Source organism: Colletotrichum destructivum, chromosome 5 (assembly GCF_034447905.1).
Source record: "Colletotrichum destructivum chromosome 5, complete sequence".
NCBI classification, from domain to species: Eukaryota; Fungi; Ascomycota; class Sordariomycetes; order Glomerellales; family Glomerellaceae; genus Colletotrichum; species Colletotrichum destructivum.
Genome location: NC_085900.1, coordinates 4664788 through 4680416, shown reverse-complemented (window position 1 = coordinate 4680416; position 15629 = coordinate 4664788). Strand labels below are relative to the sequence as shown.

General features: G+C 59.7%; 5 protein-coding genes across 5 annotated transcripts; 2 read left to right on the top strand and 3 right to left on the bottom strand.

Annotated features, from left to right (window-relative positions):
• The first annotated feature begins 63 nt into the window (after nt 1-63).
• Nucleotides 64-1765, top strand: CDEST_08968 (Putative phosphotyrosyl phosphatase activator, PTPA, PTPA superfamily). Its single transcript, XM_062925127.1, has 2 exons — nt 64-1253; nt 1324-1765. The coding sequence occupies exons 1-2, from the start codon at nt 180-182 to the stop codon at nt 1762-1764; spliced, it is 1515 nt and encodes a 504-aa protein (XP_062781178.1). The 5' UTR covers nt 64-179; the 3' UTR covers nt 1765.
• A 645-nt stretch (nt 1766-2410) lies between these two features.
• On the bottom strand, nt 2411-3309 carry CDEST_08967 (uncharacterized protein; the record flags this gene model as incomplete). The annotated part of the gene is made up of 4 exons (XM_062925126.1): nt 2411-2685; nt 2744-2866; nt 2932-3126; nt 3297-3309. 4 exons carry the CDS (start codon nt 3307-3309, stop codon nt 2411-2413), a joined length of 606 nt encoding a protein of 201 aa, XP_062781177.1.
• A 3675-nt stretch (nt 3310-6984) lies between these two features.
• On the bottom strand, nt 6985-8762 carry CDEST_08966 (Putative alpha/Beta hydrolase). Its single transcript, XM_062925125.1, has 2 exons — nt 8429-8762; nt 6985-8346 (listed from the first exon to the last, which is right to left on the bottom strand). The coding sequence occupies exons 1-2, from the start codon at nt 8575-8577 to the stop codon at nt 7182-7184; spliced, it is 1314 nt and encodes a 437-aa protein (XP_062781176.1). The 5' UTR covers nt 8578-8762; the 3' UTR covers nt 6985-7181.
• Nucleotides 8763-8974: 212 nt separating this feature from the next.
• Nucleotides 8975-12989, top strand: CDEST_08965 (Putative Two pore domain potassium channel). Its single transcript, XM_062925124.1, has 2 exons — nt 8975-10110; nt 10180-12989. The coding sequence occupies exons 1-2, from the start codon at nt 9839-9841 to the stop codon at nt 12197-12199; spliced, it is 2292 nt and encodes a 763-aa protein (XP_062781175.1). The 5' UTR covers nt 8975-9838; the 3' UTR covers nt 12200-12989.
• A 1-nt stretch (nt 12990) lies between these two features.
• CDEST_08964 (uncharacterized protein) lies at nt 12991-15617 on the bottom strand (the record flags this gene model as incomplete). Its single annotated transcript, XM_062925123.1, has 1 exon — nt 12991-15617. One exon carries the CDS (start codon nt 15615-15617, stop codon nt 12999-13001), a length of 2619 nt encoding a protein of 872 aa, XP_062781174.1. The 3' UTR covers nt 12991-12998.
• Nucleotides 15618-15629: the final 12 nt, after the last annotated feature.

Here is a 15629-nt window from a genome sequence, read left to right as displayed (position 1 = left end):
CCTTACTTTCATCCACACGACGTGCATCAGGAGCTTGTCCGAGCTACCTACCTAGTAGTAGCACCACACCTACACCCACACAGCTGTCCAAATCCCCCACGGTAATTCTCACCACGCACGATATTCCCAAAAATAGACAGACAGGAGGCCTCGGCCAAACACACACACTCACTCACACCATGGAACCTCCAACGTCGACATCAAAACCACAACCGCCACAACAGCCCGCCTTCCCCTCCATCAAACCCCTCCCCCGGACCCCGCGCAGCTTCCAAACCCCCACCAAGCGCATCAACACCGGCGCCGACCTCTCGACCTTCCTCACCACCACCGCCTACCGCGACATCCTCCTCTTCCTCCTGCAGCTGAACCGCTCCCTCTGCCCGCGCCGCAGTCCCGACGGCGGCCCGGCCACCACCTACCCCCTCACCTCGCTGCCGCCAGCCGCCGCCCTGCCCCCCTCCATCACGGCCCTCCAGAATCTCCTCGCGGCCGCTGAGTCCCTCATCGACCTCGCGCCCCCGGATCCGGGCCCCCGCCGCTTCGGCAACGTCTCCTTCCGCAAGTGGCACGACCTCCTCGCCGAACGCGCACCCGCCCTGCTGTCCGAGCACATCCCCGACGCCGTTCTGTCCTTCCCCACCACCCCGTCCTCAGACCCGCCTTCCGCCGAGCTCCTCTCTTACTTGCTCGGCGCCTTCGGCTCTCCGCAGCGTCTCGACTATGGCACCGGCCACGAACTCTCTTTCCTCGCCTTCCTCGGTTCCCTATACAAGCTCTCCTTCTTCGCCGATGACGCTCTGTCGACCTCATCTGGCTCGACCGCCGCCGGCGGCGGCAGCGGCGCACACGACACCGCCGCCCTCGACCGCACCATCGTCCTCGCCGTCGTCGAACCCTACCTCCGCGTCGTGCGCCGCCTCATCCTGACCTACACCCTCGAGCCCGCCGGCTCCCACGGCGTCTGGGGCCTCGACGACCACTCCTTCCTCCCCTACATCTTCGGCTCCGCCCAGCTGACGAGCCCCGTCGCCTCGGACGCCGACCCCATGCCCACCGAGGGTTCCGTCCGCGGCGCCCCCAAGACGGGCGACATTGTCAAGGCCGCCGTCGTCGACGCCCAGCGCTCCGAGAACATGTACTTCGCCGCCGTCGGCTTCATCAATGACGTCAAGAAGGGTCCCTTCTGGGAGCACAGTCCCATCCTCTTTGACGTCTCAGGCGTCAAGGACGGCTGGGGGAAGATCAACAAGGTGAGTAACGGTATTAAAAAAAAAAGAAACAGGCCACAGACGACCTTTTGCTAACCTTGCACTCTTACAGGGCATGCTCAAAATGTTCAACGCCGAAGTCCTTCAAAAGTTCCCCGTCGTCCAACACTTCACCTTCGGCTCCCTCTTCTCCTGGGACCAGGACCCCGACGCCGCTCCTGTCTCGCAGTCGGTCCACGCCGCGAACCAGCCTTCCTACAACTACCCCGCCACGACCGCGCCTCCGCCCCCTAATCAGGGAGCGGGTACGACCGCGCCTTGGGCGACGACGACGGCCAGCGGTGCCCCTCAGGGCCGAATGCCCCCGCCGGGCGGTGCCGGTATCCCTTACACGCGCCAGCCGCCGCCGCCGTCGGCAGCGGCTTCGGCGCGTGCACCCCCCGCTCCGGGTATGATGCCGATGCCCGCGGGTACGCAGCAGGCTCGGCAGGGTAGCGGGGCCGGGACGACGGACGCGCAGATTACACTGACCAAGGCGCCGTGGGCGAAGTGAGAGCGCGTTGTCAAGACGAGACGGGCCGATGAACAGATGATAGTCGGGCTCGCTGGCGTTTGGCGAGAAGAACTCGCAAAGGCAGCCAAGACACGAGAACCAGTGCCATCCGATGATGATGGGAAATTATGACACTGGCCGAATCTAGATAACGGAGCTACGGGAAGCCAAGTTCAGCATCCGAGATGGTACCTGTGATGGGTTGCCGAGAACAGGGTCAGCCACGAGACGTTGCTGCAGTGTTGCTACACGCAAATTTATCGGCGGAATGCAAGCAACGGTGGAGAACTCCAGGTTGGCAGAAAGACATGGACGGCGTAGACTCCTCCGGCTCAGTGTAAGCAAGGTACGCTTGATTCAACTACTCGACTAATGGGTATCCGACAATTAAGCAAATCAACATATTAGACCATTGGTCTAGACAAGAAACCATGTAATCCCCTCGTGCCTCTCCTCTCCGTGACGAGCCTACGCTTTCGACGATGGACGACAGCAGCCCGAGGGGTCGCTCGCTACATTCTGTCGATGTCTGAATAGGGTCAACGCAGAAAAGGCCTGAAACAGAGTTTGCGACTCATTCTGCCTATCCACCGTAGCCCTCGGACACTTATCGCAGGCCCAGATGATAGACACTTGGCGACGCCGTCTAGGCGACGGTGGCCTCCTTCTTCGCCTCCGCGGGCTTCTCTTCGGGCTTGGCGGCCTCGGTAGGCTCGGCGGCGGGAGCAGGGGCAGAGGCGGGGGTAGCCGCAGGGGTGGTCTCGGCAGCCGGGGCGGCGGCCGGGGCAGTAGTAGCCGGGGTCTCAGTCTTCGCAGGCTCGGCAGTAGGAGCGGGAGCTGAAGCAGGAGCAGGCGCGGTGGCGGGCTCGGGGGCCTTGGGGGCCTCGGGGGCTACGACAGGGGCTGCGGGAGCTTCAGGAGCTAGGGAAAGCATCGTCAGTTATGTGTCGCTCGAACTGTTGGATTTAACCAGACATACCAGCCTCAGGGGCCTTGGCGGGCTCAGTGGTGGCCGGAGCATCGTCCTTCTTGGCTTCGGGCTCGGGTGCCTTGGGCGGCTCAGCAGCCGCAGCAGGGGCAGGCGCAGCGGCAGCGGGCTCAGCTTTGATTCATAGTCAGCATCCGCTTATCAAGAATGGGAGGTGTCGCGCATGAGTGAGGACATACTGGCCGGGACGGGGGCGGGAGCTGCGTCAGTCTTGGTGGGCTCGGTGGCCATCGTGGTAGTGATGGCAGGAGTCTCGGCGGGCTTGGACTCGGCGGGCTTGGACTCGGCGGGCTTGGAGGCGTCGGCCTTCTTCTCGTCCTTCTTCTTGAAGATGGCCTTGAACTTGGCCTTGAGGTTGTCAAGGGCGTCGATGGCTGTTGTTGAGAGCGGCGTGTTAGTGAGAATTTCTTGGCATTCGGCATCGGAGCCGTGTGTTTGGTGTGTTCAGCTTTGACGGTGTCCGGTGGGAGTTTGGACGCGTATCGCGATGCTTCAGGGGAGCAGACCGGGGAGGGAATGAGAAAGGGATGCGGTGGTTACTCACGAACTCCAGGCATGATGACCGATTTCGAGAGGTGCGAGCTGATAGAGGTAGTGGTGTGTGTTGAGCGTCGTGCGACGGTATAAGCGATAGCTGTGATGAGCTGTTGGAAGAGTAATGGAAATATGCGATGGTCAGGTTGCGATGAGCGGCGGCGGTATCGAAGAGTAGAAGGGAGGGAGTAAAATTGATAAATAAAAAAAGAGGCCAGCGACGACGATGCTGGGGTCTCGAGATAGAAATAGACGCCCAGGGAAGGGGTCTCGTCTCGTCTCAGCGCAGCATAAGGTCGCACAGCACAGCGTGACTGCCATGCCATGCTTGGCACGGCCCTGGCCAGGTCCTCTTTACAGGTACCGTATGTACTGTAGAGGAGGGGGGGCAGGGGTCGACGACAGGTGCGTGCCAGTGGTAGGGTGGGGATGGGTCGGATGGCAGTAGGGATGGCAGCTGCGCCGGCCACACCAAGCGACGCACGGCCGGCGGGTCTATCTCTGAGCTGAGCACCTCCAGCCAAGCAACGAACCTCCATCAACAAGTCGAGAGACGACAGCCAGCAACCAGCAACCAGCGATGAAGGCATACGAGACCACCAAGACCACTGTCAAGGGCTCCGTCGATGCGACGGCTGCGATCTGTTGCTTCGCAGGTATTGGTTGGTTGGTTGATTGGTTGGATACGAACAGCGTCGCTTACTTCATGCAGCGACCACCGGGTGAGGCAGGACAGGGCAGAGCTGAGAGTTCATCCGTCATCGGAGATTCGCACGCCGTTCGTATCGCCAGAGTCGCCGCTTGAGTTTGATGAACAGGATGGATGGATGGATGGCCGACGGTGGCACGCTGAAACCCTGCTTTTTCTGGCCGCTTGCTTGCTTGCTGGCCTGCTGCTGCATATGCCACCGAGGTTTCCGTCCCATGCATCCCCAATCCTCCCGCGTATCTTCTTGGTGCCGCCGTACTGCACTGCTGACCGGATCAAGGTCGTCGCAGAGAGAGATCAGGCTGGCTCTGACGAGTGGCATCCAGCATCATGTCCCGTACACATACACGTACAGTAGCCGAACAAACGCGAAACCTGTCGGAATGCCGTCATTTCACCCAGAGCTTGGGGGGTGGACCAGGGTCCAACACTATCGAGGCAGCCCCCGGTGCCCGCTAAGCTGGTTCTGGGCGGGAGGGGCTTCACGCCAAATCTCCAGGCCGCTTCCCAGGAGAAAGCGACACAACCACACAATCAGCGGGCACTGAAGGCCAAACGTTGGATCGGTGGCTCGAGATTGCTGGAAATTGGCGCGGATGGGGCCTCTTTCGTCCACTGCGACGCTGTTCATCTCGACTGGCCTGTTGATCTTCACTTTGCCTCTGCTGCATTGTGAGGTGTACCTGCTGTCCATCACCTGCGAATCCGCAGGATCCACTCGTGCACGTACCTCGCGGCCAGCTCAGCGCAACTGCCGCTGAGCGTCTCGATACCGCCCCAGGTGTCCCAAAATCAGAATCAAAATCAAAATCACCAAATCACATCATCCACCACGCCAACCGTGATCACCTTCGCCTATAAACCAAAATCACAAAATGGATGCGATGCAATCGCATGGAAAAGCAAAAAGAATGGGGCTCAACCGGGGATCGAACCCGGGACCTCCTGCAAGCAGGCGCTACTTCCGTAACCCAAAGCAGGAATCATACCTCTAGACCATTGAGCCGAACCAAGCCGTTTTGCGACTAGGAATGCAAGGTATTGCGATGACGGGGAGAGCAAATTAGCGGACTATGTTTCATCACCCATGCGCTACGATAGAGAGCCCACCGCGAGTGTGGCGCAGGGACAGAAAGAGACTCTGGGGTGGTCGCTGCTGCGGGTCTGGGGGATTTTTTTTTTTTTTTTCGATGTTCGGAGCCTGCGCCACAGACATACAGGACATAGCTTCTCATTGCGGGTTGGGGGAGTCCAGAGACTCGATGCCGTGTGTGTTATTGAAGACGACAACTTTTTTTTTTTTCATGCAAAAAAATTTCAAGACGGGGGGGAAGAGGTTGTGAAATACTTAGACAGTTGTGAGGTACCAGGTTAGATAAGTGACCCTTGGCGCCCTGGCGGAGCTGGGCCTAGATTGTTATTGATTGGAAAACAAGGGCCGGCCTGCCAGCTCCGAAATCCTTGGGGGGGGATTAGCCGGATGTGTCCCAGATCTGAACAGCAAACAGAATAATATGGGCAAGTCGCACTCGTTTCGCTGGTACGGGCGAGAACACGTGGTTGGGAGAGGGCTGACACAAGTCGACGGGAAAGAGGACTCAGTAAGGTGCCCGATGTGAACAAAAAGAAATGCTCGGCATCTAGGCACATGTGTCACGTACTCTGAACCTCAAGCAGAAGCCTTATTCCGTGGGCACCATCAAGACTCGCACACTGGAGGGGGGGTTTCTTTGACGTTTGAAACATCGTGTAATGATCATCTCGATAGATGATTACACTTTCGTGTGCCGCCCGTCGTCTGCTCCGATTTCCATAGCCGACATGATTATCGTGGGTTGGCAATCCAATAATGTATACACAATTTACCTGAACGCCCATCGATATCTAAACATTACAAAACTGTGGTTGACAAGTTTTTACTTCCGTTACTTTGTAATTCCCGTTGGGAAGTAAAAGGCGTCAATCAGCAATGCTTCGCACACATATTACACCAGAGCGAGGTGAGGAGGTGGTGGACAAGTCTGTGTCGGCAAAATCCCCAAGACCAAATGTCATCATGACTCCCAAAAACAATAAGAACGACAGACAGACACCGATAGCAAAGTAAAAAGGCGCTGCTACTGGTTTGCTGCACGGTGCGCGTCTGCTGGTCAGGGGGGAAGGAGGCAAGGCTCCGAAGGAAGGAGCCCAACATCACAACATCACCACCACCATCACCACCAAAACCTCACAATAACACGTTACAACACCCTCTTTTCCTTATAAAAAAGTCATCTGGACTATGGCAATCTATTCCAAAAAATTGTGACCAGGTCTAGAAAGGCAGAAAAAAGTACACGCCCAGGAGCACCCAGAGGGTCGAACCTGCGCGTCACGCGAGTTAACCAAAGAGACCCCGATCGTGATATTTCTTTTGTCTCTGCTATCCCACTAGGACAAGTGGCCTGGCCAGGGCTCGCTTGATCAACGCGGGTAATGGTGACAGCTAGAGGAAAAGATTGGCCTTATAAAAGTATGCTCGAGGGGGGGAAGGGAAGGGAAGGGAGGGTGCAAGAGGTGGGTGGGTGGGTGGCCAGGCAGCCAGCCGTATTCAGGTCGCCTAGCCTCGTGTCGGCCTCACCTTGCGAAACCACGGGAACCGACCGGTCTCCTTGAGGGGCGTGCGAGTGGCTGCGAGCCTGCCGCAAACCCGAGCTGCTGCCTCACCCTGACGGACTACTTCACCCAAGCTGCCAGGGAACTCTAAGTCGACCAGACCCCTTAATGCCAAATACTTCATCAACTGAGGAAATAAACACGACATCACTCAGTCTAGTTCAAAGAAATAGAAGAAGCGCCTCTCAAACCCCGAGAAAAATGTTACCAAAACCCTCAATAGGTTGCTGGTCTCAGGATCCGGCAATGCTTGCCGTTTGCACGTCGGGTGCAACCTCACAATATGGAGGTTCTGTCATCCCAATGAACTTCACCAGGCGACCTCTAGTGAGCCAGGGACAGATAGTGATAGGATTACAAGATTCTACTGGGACCCAACGTTTCTAAATAGCGCCAAAGAAGATCAATCCAGAAGACGGCAATACCGAGGACGCCAGACTCATCTGCAGCAAACCTCGTACGATGATTAACCCGCCCGGCTGAAACAAACAACAAAGCAAGAGAGGAGATAACTTCCACAAAGAGGGGGTATCACAGACGTATCCTATCCTCCAACCACTCCCTCACGGCCTCCTGCCCCTGTTCGCCGAGCTCCAACCCCTCGTTCTCACCAGCGTCGACGACCGCCACCCGCCTCCCCGCTTCGGCAGCCTCGTCAAAGTCCTCGTCCCACTCCATCCGCGTCTTGAACTCCAGCTTCTCCAGGCTCCGCCTCATCAGGCCCGCAAGTTCCGCCGCCTGCGTCTCGAACGTGTGCCCGGCCACCTTGCGCCGCCGCCGCCGCGGCGATGCCGAGCTCGACGAGAGGGACGAGAGAAGTGACGACGACGACGTCCCACTTCTCCTGGTTCTGCAGGCCGCCGTTTCGGTCGGCGGTGAGTCGTGCAGCAGGAGCGTCGGGGGCAGCTTCAACGTGGACTTCCTCGGCGGGAAGATGAGGGCGCTCCGCCTGGGCGCTGGGAACGCGCTGCTGCCGCCGCCGACGAGATCCAGAATGTCGGACGGCTTCACCCCGGCCGTGACGGAGGACAGCTTGTCGATGAAAGAGGACATGGCGGCGGCCCGGGTGAAGCTCGACGGCGCCGTCATGCCGGCGGTCTGGAAGAACAGGCTCGGGCTCGCAAAGGGGTCGAGCAGGTCAACGGGGGCGCGGAACAGCTCGGGTATCCTCGTCTGCAGGCCGTGCAACGCCGACCCTTCCTCAGGCGGCGGCGGGAGCTTCTTGCTGCGGGCAGAAGACGGCTTGTTGACCTTGTGGTCGGGCAGAAACATGGACCAGTTGTAGATGCCGTTCCAGGCGACGAGGCCGCGGACGGCCATGGGCTCGTGGTGGTGCGACTCGGTGAGGGCCAGGGAGGTTGCGATGCTGGCGCCGGCGTGGGAGCTGTAGACGTAGACGTCGCGGCGGGCGGTGTCGGGCGGGCGCAGGTTCTCGAGGAGCCAGGTGTAGCCGGCGAGAGTGTCGTGGAGCGGGGTCGGCCATTGTAAGGGCGTGGTGAAGTCGTGTCGCTCGGCGTCGGCATCGGAAGATGATTGGCGGGTGGGGGCCGGGACGGACCAGCGGTAGTTGATGACGGCGGTCGGGTACGGGCGAAGGAAGCGGGGGACGGGCGGCCGGGTACCCGGAATCGGTGAGAAGGGGGGAATGTACAGCACCAGCGGGGTTGAGGGGGGGTGCCGAGTGACGTTGTGCAGGCTGAGAGGGCGCATTAGTTATTGGGAACTCCAAACACGGGCGGTTTTGGGGTGATGGAAAGGAGGATGGATGATGTACTCACTCCACTGTGATGCTCCCCGAGGAGGCACACACGACCTCGACGGACTCGACACGGGGGTTTGGGTCATGGTCATAATGGAAGCGCCGTCGCTGGAGGACGCGACCCGGGCGAAGACGAGACGGCAGGCAGAGGCCAAGCCATCTTTTCATCGTCTGAAAACAATGAGAGATGATGTGGGGATATGAGAGGGATGATTGGCACCGCTCATGTTCAGTTGTCCCTCTCACTCATGCAGCAACTCATTGAACGCAACGATGGACGGACAAACAAACGGGCAAGTCAACAATAGGGGAAAACGTGTTTTTCGCCCCAGTTGTTCCGTGTAAGTTGACTGACTGACTGTACGGAGTACTCTATCCATGCTGTGCCTAATCTGTACCTTGTGTACATAATACCTAGGTACCTCGCATAGAGTGAGAGGTACTTTTCTGTTTTCAGCCCAGTTGCTTATCTAACATGATATTACCTAATAATACTCATATGTTACTGTTTAGCACTGCCGCAATACCTTCCCCACGTCACCAAAGCTTCTCCAACACCGGCTAGGATCCCAAGTCTTGGTTTTCCCTCCCGTGGCCCTCCCTCTGGCCCTCTGGCCCTCCAAGCGCCGTAGCGGAGAACCCGCTAAAAACGGGCGTGGACGATACCTCGTGGCCGCCGGACGAGCCAAACATAGGCTGTTCCCCTTCCTTCCAAACGAGGGATCGCCGCGCCAAAGATCATGAGTCCCTCGTTTCTGCAGGCATGGGTAACCTGATCCGTCCGAAGATTGACTCTAATCTCCTCGAGACATGCGATCCAGGGCAGACATGAGATACATACGAGTATATATCAGATGCACATACGGATACTTCTCTACATATTCAAAGATGGATGCCAAGCTCGATGTCTTTGGACGCCGACAATTCGCATGGACGAAGAGATGGCCGCATCCGTGTCCTTTTCACCCGCTCAGCGCTTCCGGCTTCTTACACAGAGATCGTCGGTTGCGTACATACCCCCAGGGCTACGTACCGCCGTCGTAGTATAAACTCGCTGAACATCGCCCGGTGTCTCAGTAAGTTAGTGTGCCAGCGAAGGGGGGGGGGGGGGGGGGGGGGGGGGGGGGGGAGTGACTGAGGGCAGAGACAGGTCGCACACCCTCTTCAACTACCGACAGACGTCATCGCGAAGCACTACTGCCCCTTCGTCAGGGTCATCCTAGTCGAGAGAGGGTCAGGAGAGCATTTCTGGCTAAGAGGTCAGAGTAGGTCTGGACCTCCAGGGTCCAAGCACTACGTTGCTTATTTCGATGAAAGGAAATCATTCTCTCCTCTTCACACATCTGCTCTCGGTCTTTTTCATAAAGTAGTTGTGCCAAGGCTGAAGGTTGGGAATGCCCTCGTCCCGCACCCGCCGCCAGCCTCCGCCATGAACGACGCCGACCTGGGCGACAACATCGAAGAGCGCATCGGCCAGCTCGAGCAGTCCAAAGAGCGCCGTGACAAGCGCTTCGCCAACGATGTCGCCCACCTCGACCCGAGCCGCTGGTGGTTCGCCTCCTCCGCCTTCCCCATGATCGCCGGCACTCTCGGCCCCGTCGCCTCGGCCTTTTCCATCTGCGCCCTCGTCCGCCCGTGGCGCCAGCGCTTCCCGCCGGGCACCGACATCGCCGCCGCCCCCTTTGTCGAGGATCCGGAGTGGTGAGCTTCTCTCCCCCGTGTAAGCCACTCGTGCGACATCCCAACTGACCGCGCAACATACACCCGCAGGCTCATCATCATCAACGCCATCCAGCTCGCCATAGCAATCATCTCCAACATCTTCCTCCTTCTCAACATGGCCCGCCGCGTGCGCTTCTCCCTCGCCCAGCCCGTCACCATCGTCGGTTGGTACCTCTCGGCCGTCTGCCTCGTCACCCTCAACGCCACCGCCGCCGGGCCCCTCGCCCTCGAGCCCGCAGACGAGCACATCCTCTCCCAGGCCTTCTTCTACGGCATGTTCGCCGCCATCCTCTACTTCGTCACCGCCTCCCTCATGGTCGTCACCGTCTACGGCGCCCACGCCCGCCACTACGCCGAGGACTTTCAGCTCACCACCGCCCAGCGCACCCTCATGCTGCAGACCATCCTCTTCCTCCTCTACCTCCTCCTCGGCGCCCTCGTCTTCTCCACTATCGAGGGTTGGACCTACCTTGACGCCGTCTATTGGGCCGACGTCACCCTCTTCACCGTCGGTTTCGGCGACTATGCCGCCGCCTCCCCGCTCGGCCGCGCCCTGCTCATCCCCTACGCTCTCATCGGCGTCATCAGCCTCGGTCTCGTCATTGGCTCCATCCGCACCCTCGTCCTCGAGCGCGGCCGCCGCCGCCTCGACGCCCGCATGGTCGAGAAGAAGCGCCGCCATCTCATCCAGAGCATGACCCGCAAGGGCGACGACGAGATCCTCAAGCCCATTCATGGGGAATCCGAGGCCGCTTCTTCCGCGTCTCCAACAAGCCCGTCTTCGTCTCCCGCCACCGAGCTCGAGCGCCGCGAGAGGGAGTTCGACCTCATGCGTAAGATTCAGAACCAGGCCTCCATCCGCCGCCGCTGGATGGCCATGTCCGTCTCCTTCTCCTCCTGGCTCGTCCTCTGGCTTGTCGGCGCAAAGGTCTTCCAGGAGTGCGAGCGGCCCTACCAGAACTGGTCCTACTTTGACGGCTTCTACTTCGCCTTCGTCACCCTGACCACCATCGGCTACGGCGACCGCACCCCGGTCTCCAACGCCGGCAAGGCCTTCTTCGTCTTCTGGTCCCTGCTGGCCCTGCCGACCATGACCGTCATGATCTCCAACGCCGGCGACACCGTCGTCAAGGCCGTCCGCGACGCCACCCTTGAGCTGGGCAATATCACGATCCTACCAGGCGAGCGCGGCTTTCATAAGGATCTCATGTCCTTCCTCCACCGCTTCACCTGCGGCTTCCTCTTTCACCCTTCCGACAAGAACTCGGACTTGGACTCGGAGCGCGAAGAGGAGGAGGAGGAAGAGAATGAAGAATACAACGACGACGACGATGTAGAGCTCCCGCCTGGCTTCCTCTCCAACGCTCACCACCTACGTCAGTCACGCCCTGAAGAAGACGGTGACACCGACGAGACGGAAGCATACAACACCCAGGACCAGGACCGCAAACACTCCTCCGGTCCCCTACTACAGACCATCCAGCAGCAATCGTCATCATCGTCAGACCCCGCCGCCAGCCGAGAGAAACAACCCAGTCAGCAGCAACAGCAACAGCAGCAGCAGCGGCAGCGACGCCGTCGCCCCTGGACCTCGTCCCGCACCCGCTCTCCCGCCACCGCCCTCCCCTCCTCCCGCGCAGACTTTCACTTCCTCCTCATCTCCGAGATCGCCGCCGTCCGGCAGCACGCCAAAGAAAAGCCCGCGCGGCGGTACACCTTTGCCGAGTGGGCGTGGTACCTGAAGCTCATCGGCGAGGACGAGTCCAGCTCCGCGACGCACCGCAAGGCGCGCCCGCACATCCACTCCAAGAAGAAGAAGATGGAGAACGGCAAGAGGAGCAAGGAGACCCGGGAAGGCGTCGTCGTCGTCGACAACGAGGAAGGCGAGTGCCCCGACGAGGACAAGTGGTCCTGGGTCGGGTCGCAGTCGCCGCTGATGGGCAGCCAGGAGGAGTGCGAGTGGATACTGGAGAAGCTCATGGACAAGCTGCGGGACGAGCTTGATGTCGTACGCGGCGAGGAGGCTCGAGAGGGGGAGCACGACGGACAGGGAAACCGGTCTGGGTGACGACGACGAGACGGAAGGGGAGGGCGGGATGAGGTCCGGATGCATTTCAGCGAGTGATAGATACCCCCCCCTGGGCATGTTCTGGCGCACTTTGGTTCGCGTACCTATCGTACATTTCGTCACATTTCTTCTGTCACATACTGCAAACATTTTACAAGACACCATGTATGGATAGCTGCTTGTTTCACAAGGTACACATTCGGGTGGCACCACACGTCACATCAGGTTCCACACAAGCGCTTACGTTTACGTCATGACAACACCTTCATACCTCTCACCGTGATCGTGAAGAAAGGGAGGGGAGGGGGGGTATCAGTTATCATTAGGCTTTATCCATCCCAGGGCACAATAGCCAGGCCGCTCGCTCCCCAGTTCCTCGGGCGTGTCCCATCGTGGGCGGCCTCCAGCGTACAACATAACACATGATGTGTACAGTAAGCGCGCTACATATAAACACGTATCCTTTACCCTTCAGCAAAACAGCATACTCGTAACAATGTTCGCCAAACGCTCGAAGAGGACAGGGACAAACACACACACTCATACACACACACACACGCGCGCGGGCGGGCGGGCGTACCTTATATCGTAACAATGCACGCTCCTCACCCGTGATGTGTGTCAAGCAATAGAGGCGCTTCCGAGAGATACACGCGCATCACGAAAACCCCCACCTCTTGTCTCCAAACCCAGACAGCAGGTCCACGACGGTGACAACCACTCCGACCCCCAACACCAGCGTCTGCACGGCCACGGCAGCGACGACGCTCTCGACAAATTCTGCCAGGCTCACGGCTAGTCATCTACCGCCGAGAAGCAGTCTCCTATTCCGCTTGATAGCCTGGTTGAGTCCCTTCTCGAGCTTCTCCGACTCCTTGCGCGCCAGTGCCAGCGCCGCCTCGGCGTCCTCGACACTCATCAGCGACATGGCGTTGAGGGGCGTGCCGGGGAGCTTGGGGTGTACGCTGGTGTTATGAGCGTGAACTTGGGCGGCGGCCGCTGCCGCAGCAGAGGCAGAGGCAGAGGCAGAGGCAGAGGCAGAGGCAGAGGCAGAGGCGCTCGCGACGACGATCTCGGTACCCTGGTGTTGCGGCGAGTCCAGACCACCAAAGGGCGTCTCGTCCTCGGGAATATCCTTGCCCGAACCACCGCTCTCAGCCGAGTAGATGCCCGCTCCGGCAGCTGCGTCGTGGCCATATATGTATGGGGCCAGCGAGTTGAGGCTGGCAGCGGCCGTCTCGCGCGCAGAGAGGGCGTCCTTGGCGCCAGGTGCGGACTTCCAGCTGCCCGGGAATAGGTTGGTGTTACCAAGATTGAGCCGCGGGAGGACGAATTGGTTGATGTAGCTGATTGCCTCCTCGCGCTGGATCTTGTTGACCGGATCGTCCGAGAACATCTTTTGCGCGTTGGGCGACGGCGGGAAGTACGACGGAGGACCGTTGGGCACTGCGCGGCCCTTGATGAGAGAGAAGCCGCCAGGACGGGCTTGGTGACGGGGCGCAACGAAGGTGTCGGGCTGGTCGCTGGCTAATGCAACACACTTCTGAAGCTCCAGGTATTTGTCCTCTTCCTCCTCGGTGAGATTGCGGACGCAGTCACCGTTAGGTGTGATGAGCACGCGGTGGCCGTCCATGACCTTGCGAACCGGCTGGCCAGTCACCAGAATGGCGTGATCTGCCTCGGATACCATGTTCTTAGTCGTGGTCGACGGAGGCGGGTTATTGCCGTGCGCCGCAGCGGCGTGCGCGCGGTCGAGGCGAGTGTTCTGTTCGGCAAGCGGCTTGAGAAGCGTCAGGGCGTCCACCGGAGGCGCCTGTCCAGTACCGAGGAGGTCCTGGAAGACCACCTCGGGGATGGTCTTGGGGTTGTCTGCGATATCATGTGGCTCTTCGGGCGCAGCGATGGCAGTCGGCGTAGGAGGTGTGAGCGCAGTTGCTTCCGGCACCTCTTTGCTCTTGCCCTTCTCTTCGGCTGCCTTTGCCATCTTTGCAGCGTTCTTGGCCGCTTTGCCCTTTGGAGGGGGTAGGTCGACAACCGTCCTCTCAAGGATCGGCTTGGGAGGAGGAGTGGGCTCCTTCGGCGGAGGTGGCGGTGTCACTGCGCGTTCGACAGACTTCTTAGGCACTGCCGGTGGCGTCGTGACCGGCTTCTCCTTCTTCTGCTTCTTCTTGCGGCCGACGATGGGCGCTTGCTCCTCGGGTTCCGCTACTTTCGGCGCGACAGCAATGGAGGCCGACTGTTCCTTGTGGGCCTCCTTACGTTGTTTGCGCTGCTGGCTCTTCGTCGTATTGCGGACGGGCGCTGTCCCGACCCTAGTGGGCGGCGGCGAACTCGTGCGGGATGCAGAAACAGATGCCGACACAATGGACGCACTGTCGCTGATGATCTCGCTGGCCGGCGTTCCTGGTCGGCCGGAAGCCGTAGACACGGCTCTGGCAGCGGCGGAGAAGGCGGCGCCAGAAGGGAAAGCCGGCGTCACTTCAGCTTTGGGTGTTGAGACGACACGCAGAGTCTTGGGTGCAGCTCTCGTTACAGGAGACGGGGCACCGGCGGTCGTCGGAGTCGGCAATGCGGGGAACGCCAACGGATCTGAGTGCTCTGCCGTAGACGTCCCTGGCTGCTTCGCCTGAGTTGCCTTGGTTGCCGCGGCGATGTTCAAAATGCCCGGCACTGGTTTCTTCTCGACAGTTTTGGGCGCCTCGACCGCTGGAGTCGGGGGAGCAGCTGCGGCAGCTTCGGGCTGCGGTTTCTTGATGCTCGCCGGGGCAATCTTTGGCGTTACAATCGCAAGTTTCGACGGCGTCCCGGGTCGCGTACCGGCTCCCTTGACAGCATCCAACGCGGGGAAGTCTTCTTCCTGTAACAAAGACTTGCCCTTCGACGGAGATGCTTGCGCGGCGATGTCCTTAGAAAGGCCGCTTTCCACGGCCAGAACCTTGATATTCTTCTTGGCTTCCGTCCCACCAGCCTTCTTGCGAGGCGTCGGGTCCGGGGTTGCAGCCCGAACAACGTTGGCCATGGTGGGCACCGCAGGCCTCGGGGCTGCAGGTGTGAGCGGCGTGGCCGGTATCACAGGGATCGGCGCTTGTCGCGGAGCCGGTGATGCTATTCTCTGGGGAGGACCTAGGCCGGGCGGCGGGGTTGGTGCCACTGGTCTCGCTGACCCGCCGCCGATGGTTCCAACATAGCTCGGTAGAGGGTCGTCAGATACCAGCGCGTCGACCGAAAAGGCAGCCTCATCGAGTGACAACAAATCATCATCTAGGGAACCAGTTAGCCAGGGGTTCCCAAGATTGCCGTCGTAGAACCGAAAAAGAGACAACAGCAGAAAGAAAACGACGCAGGAGCATGGTAGCACACGAGAGACAACGTTTAGATACAGGGATGCGGAATTACAGGAACACTTCACGGCGGCCATCATCGTCTTCCT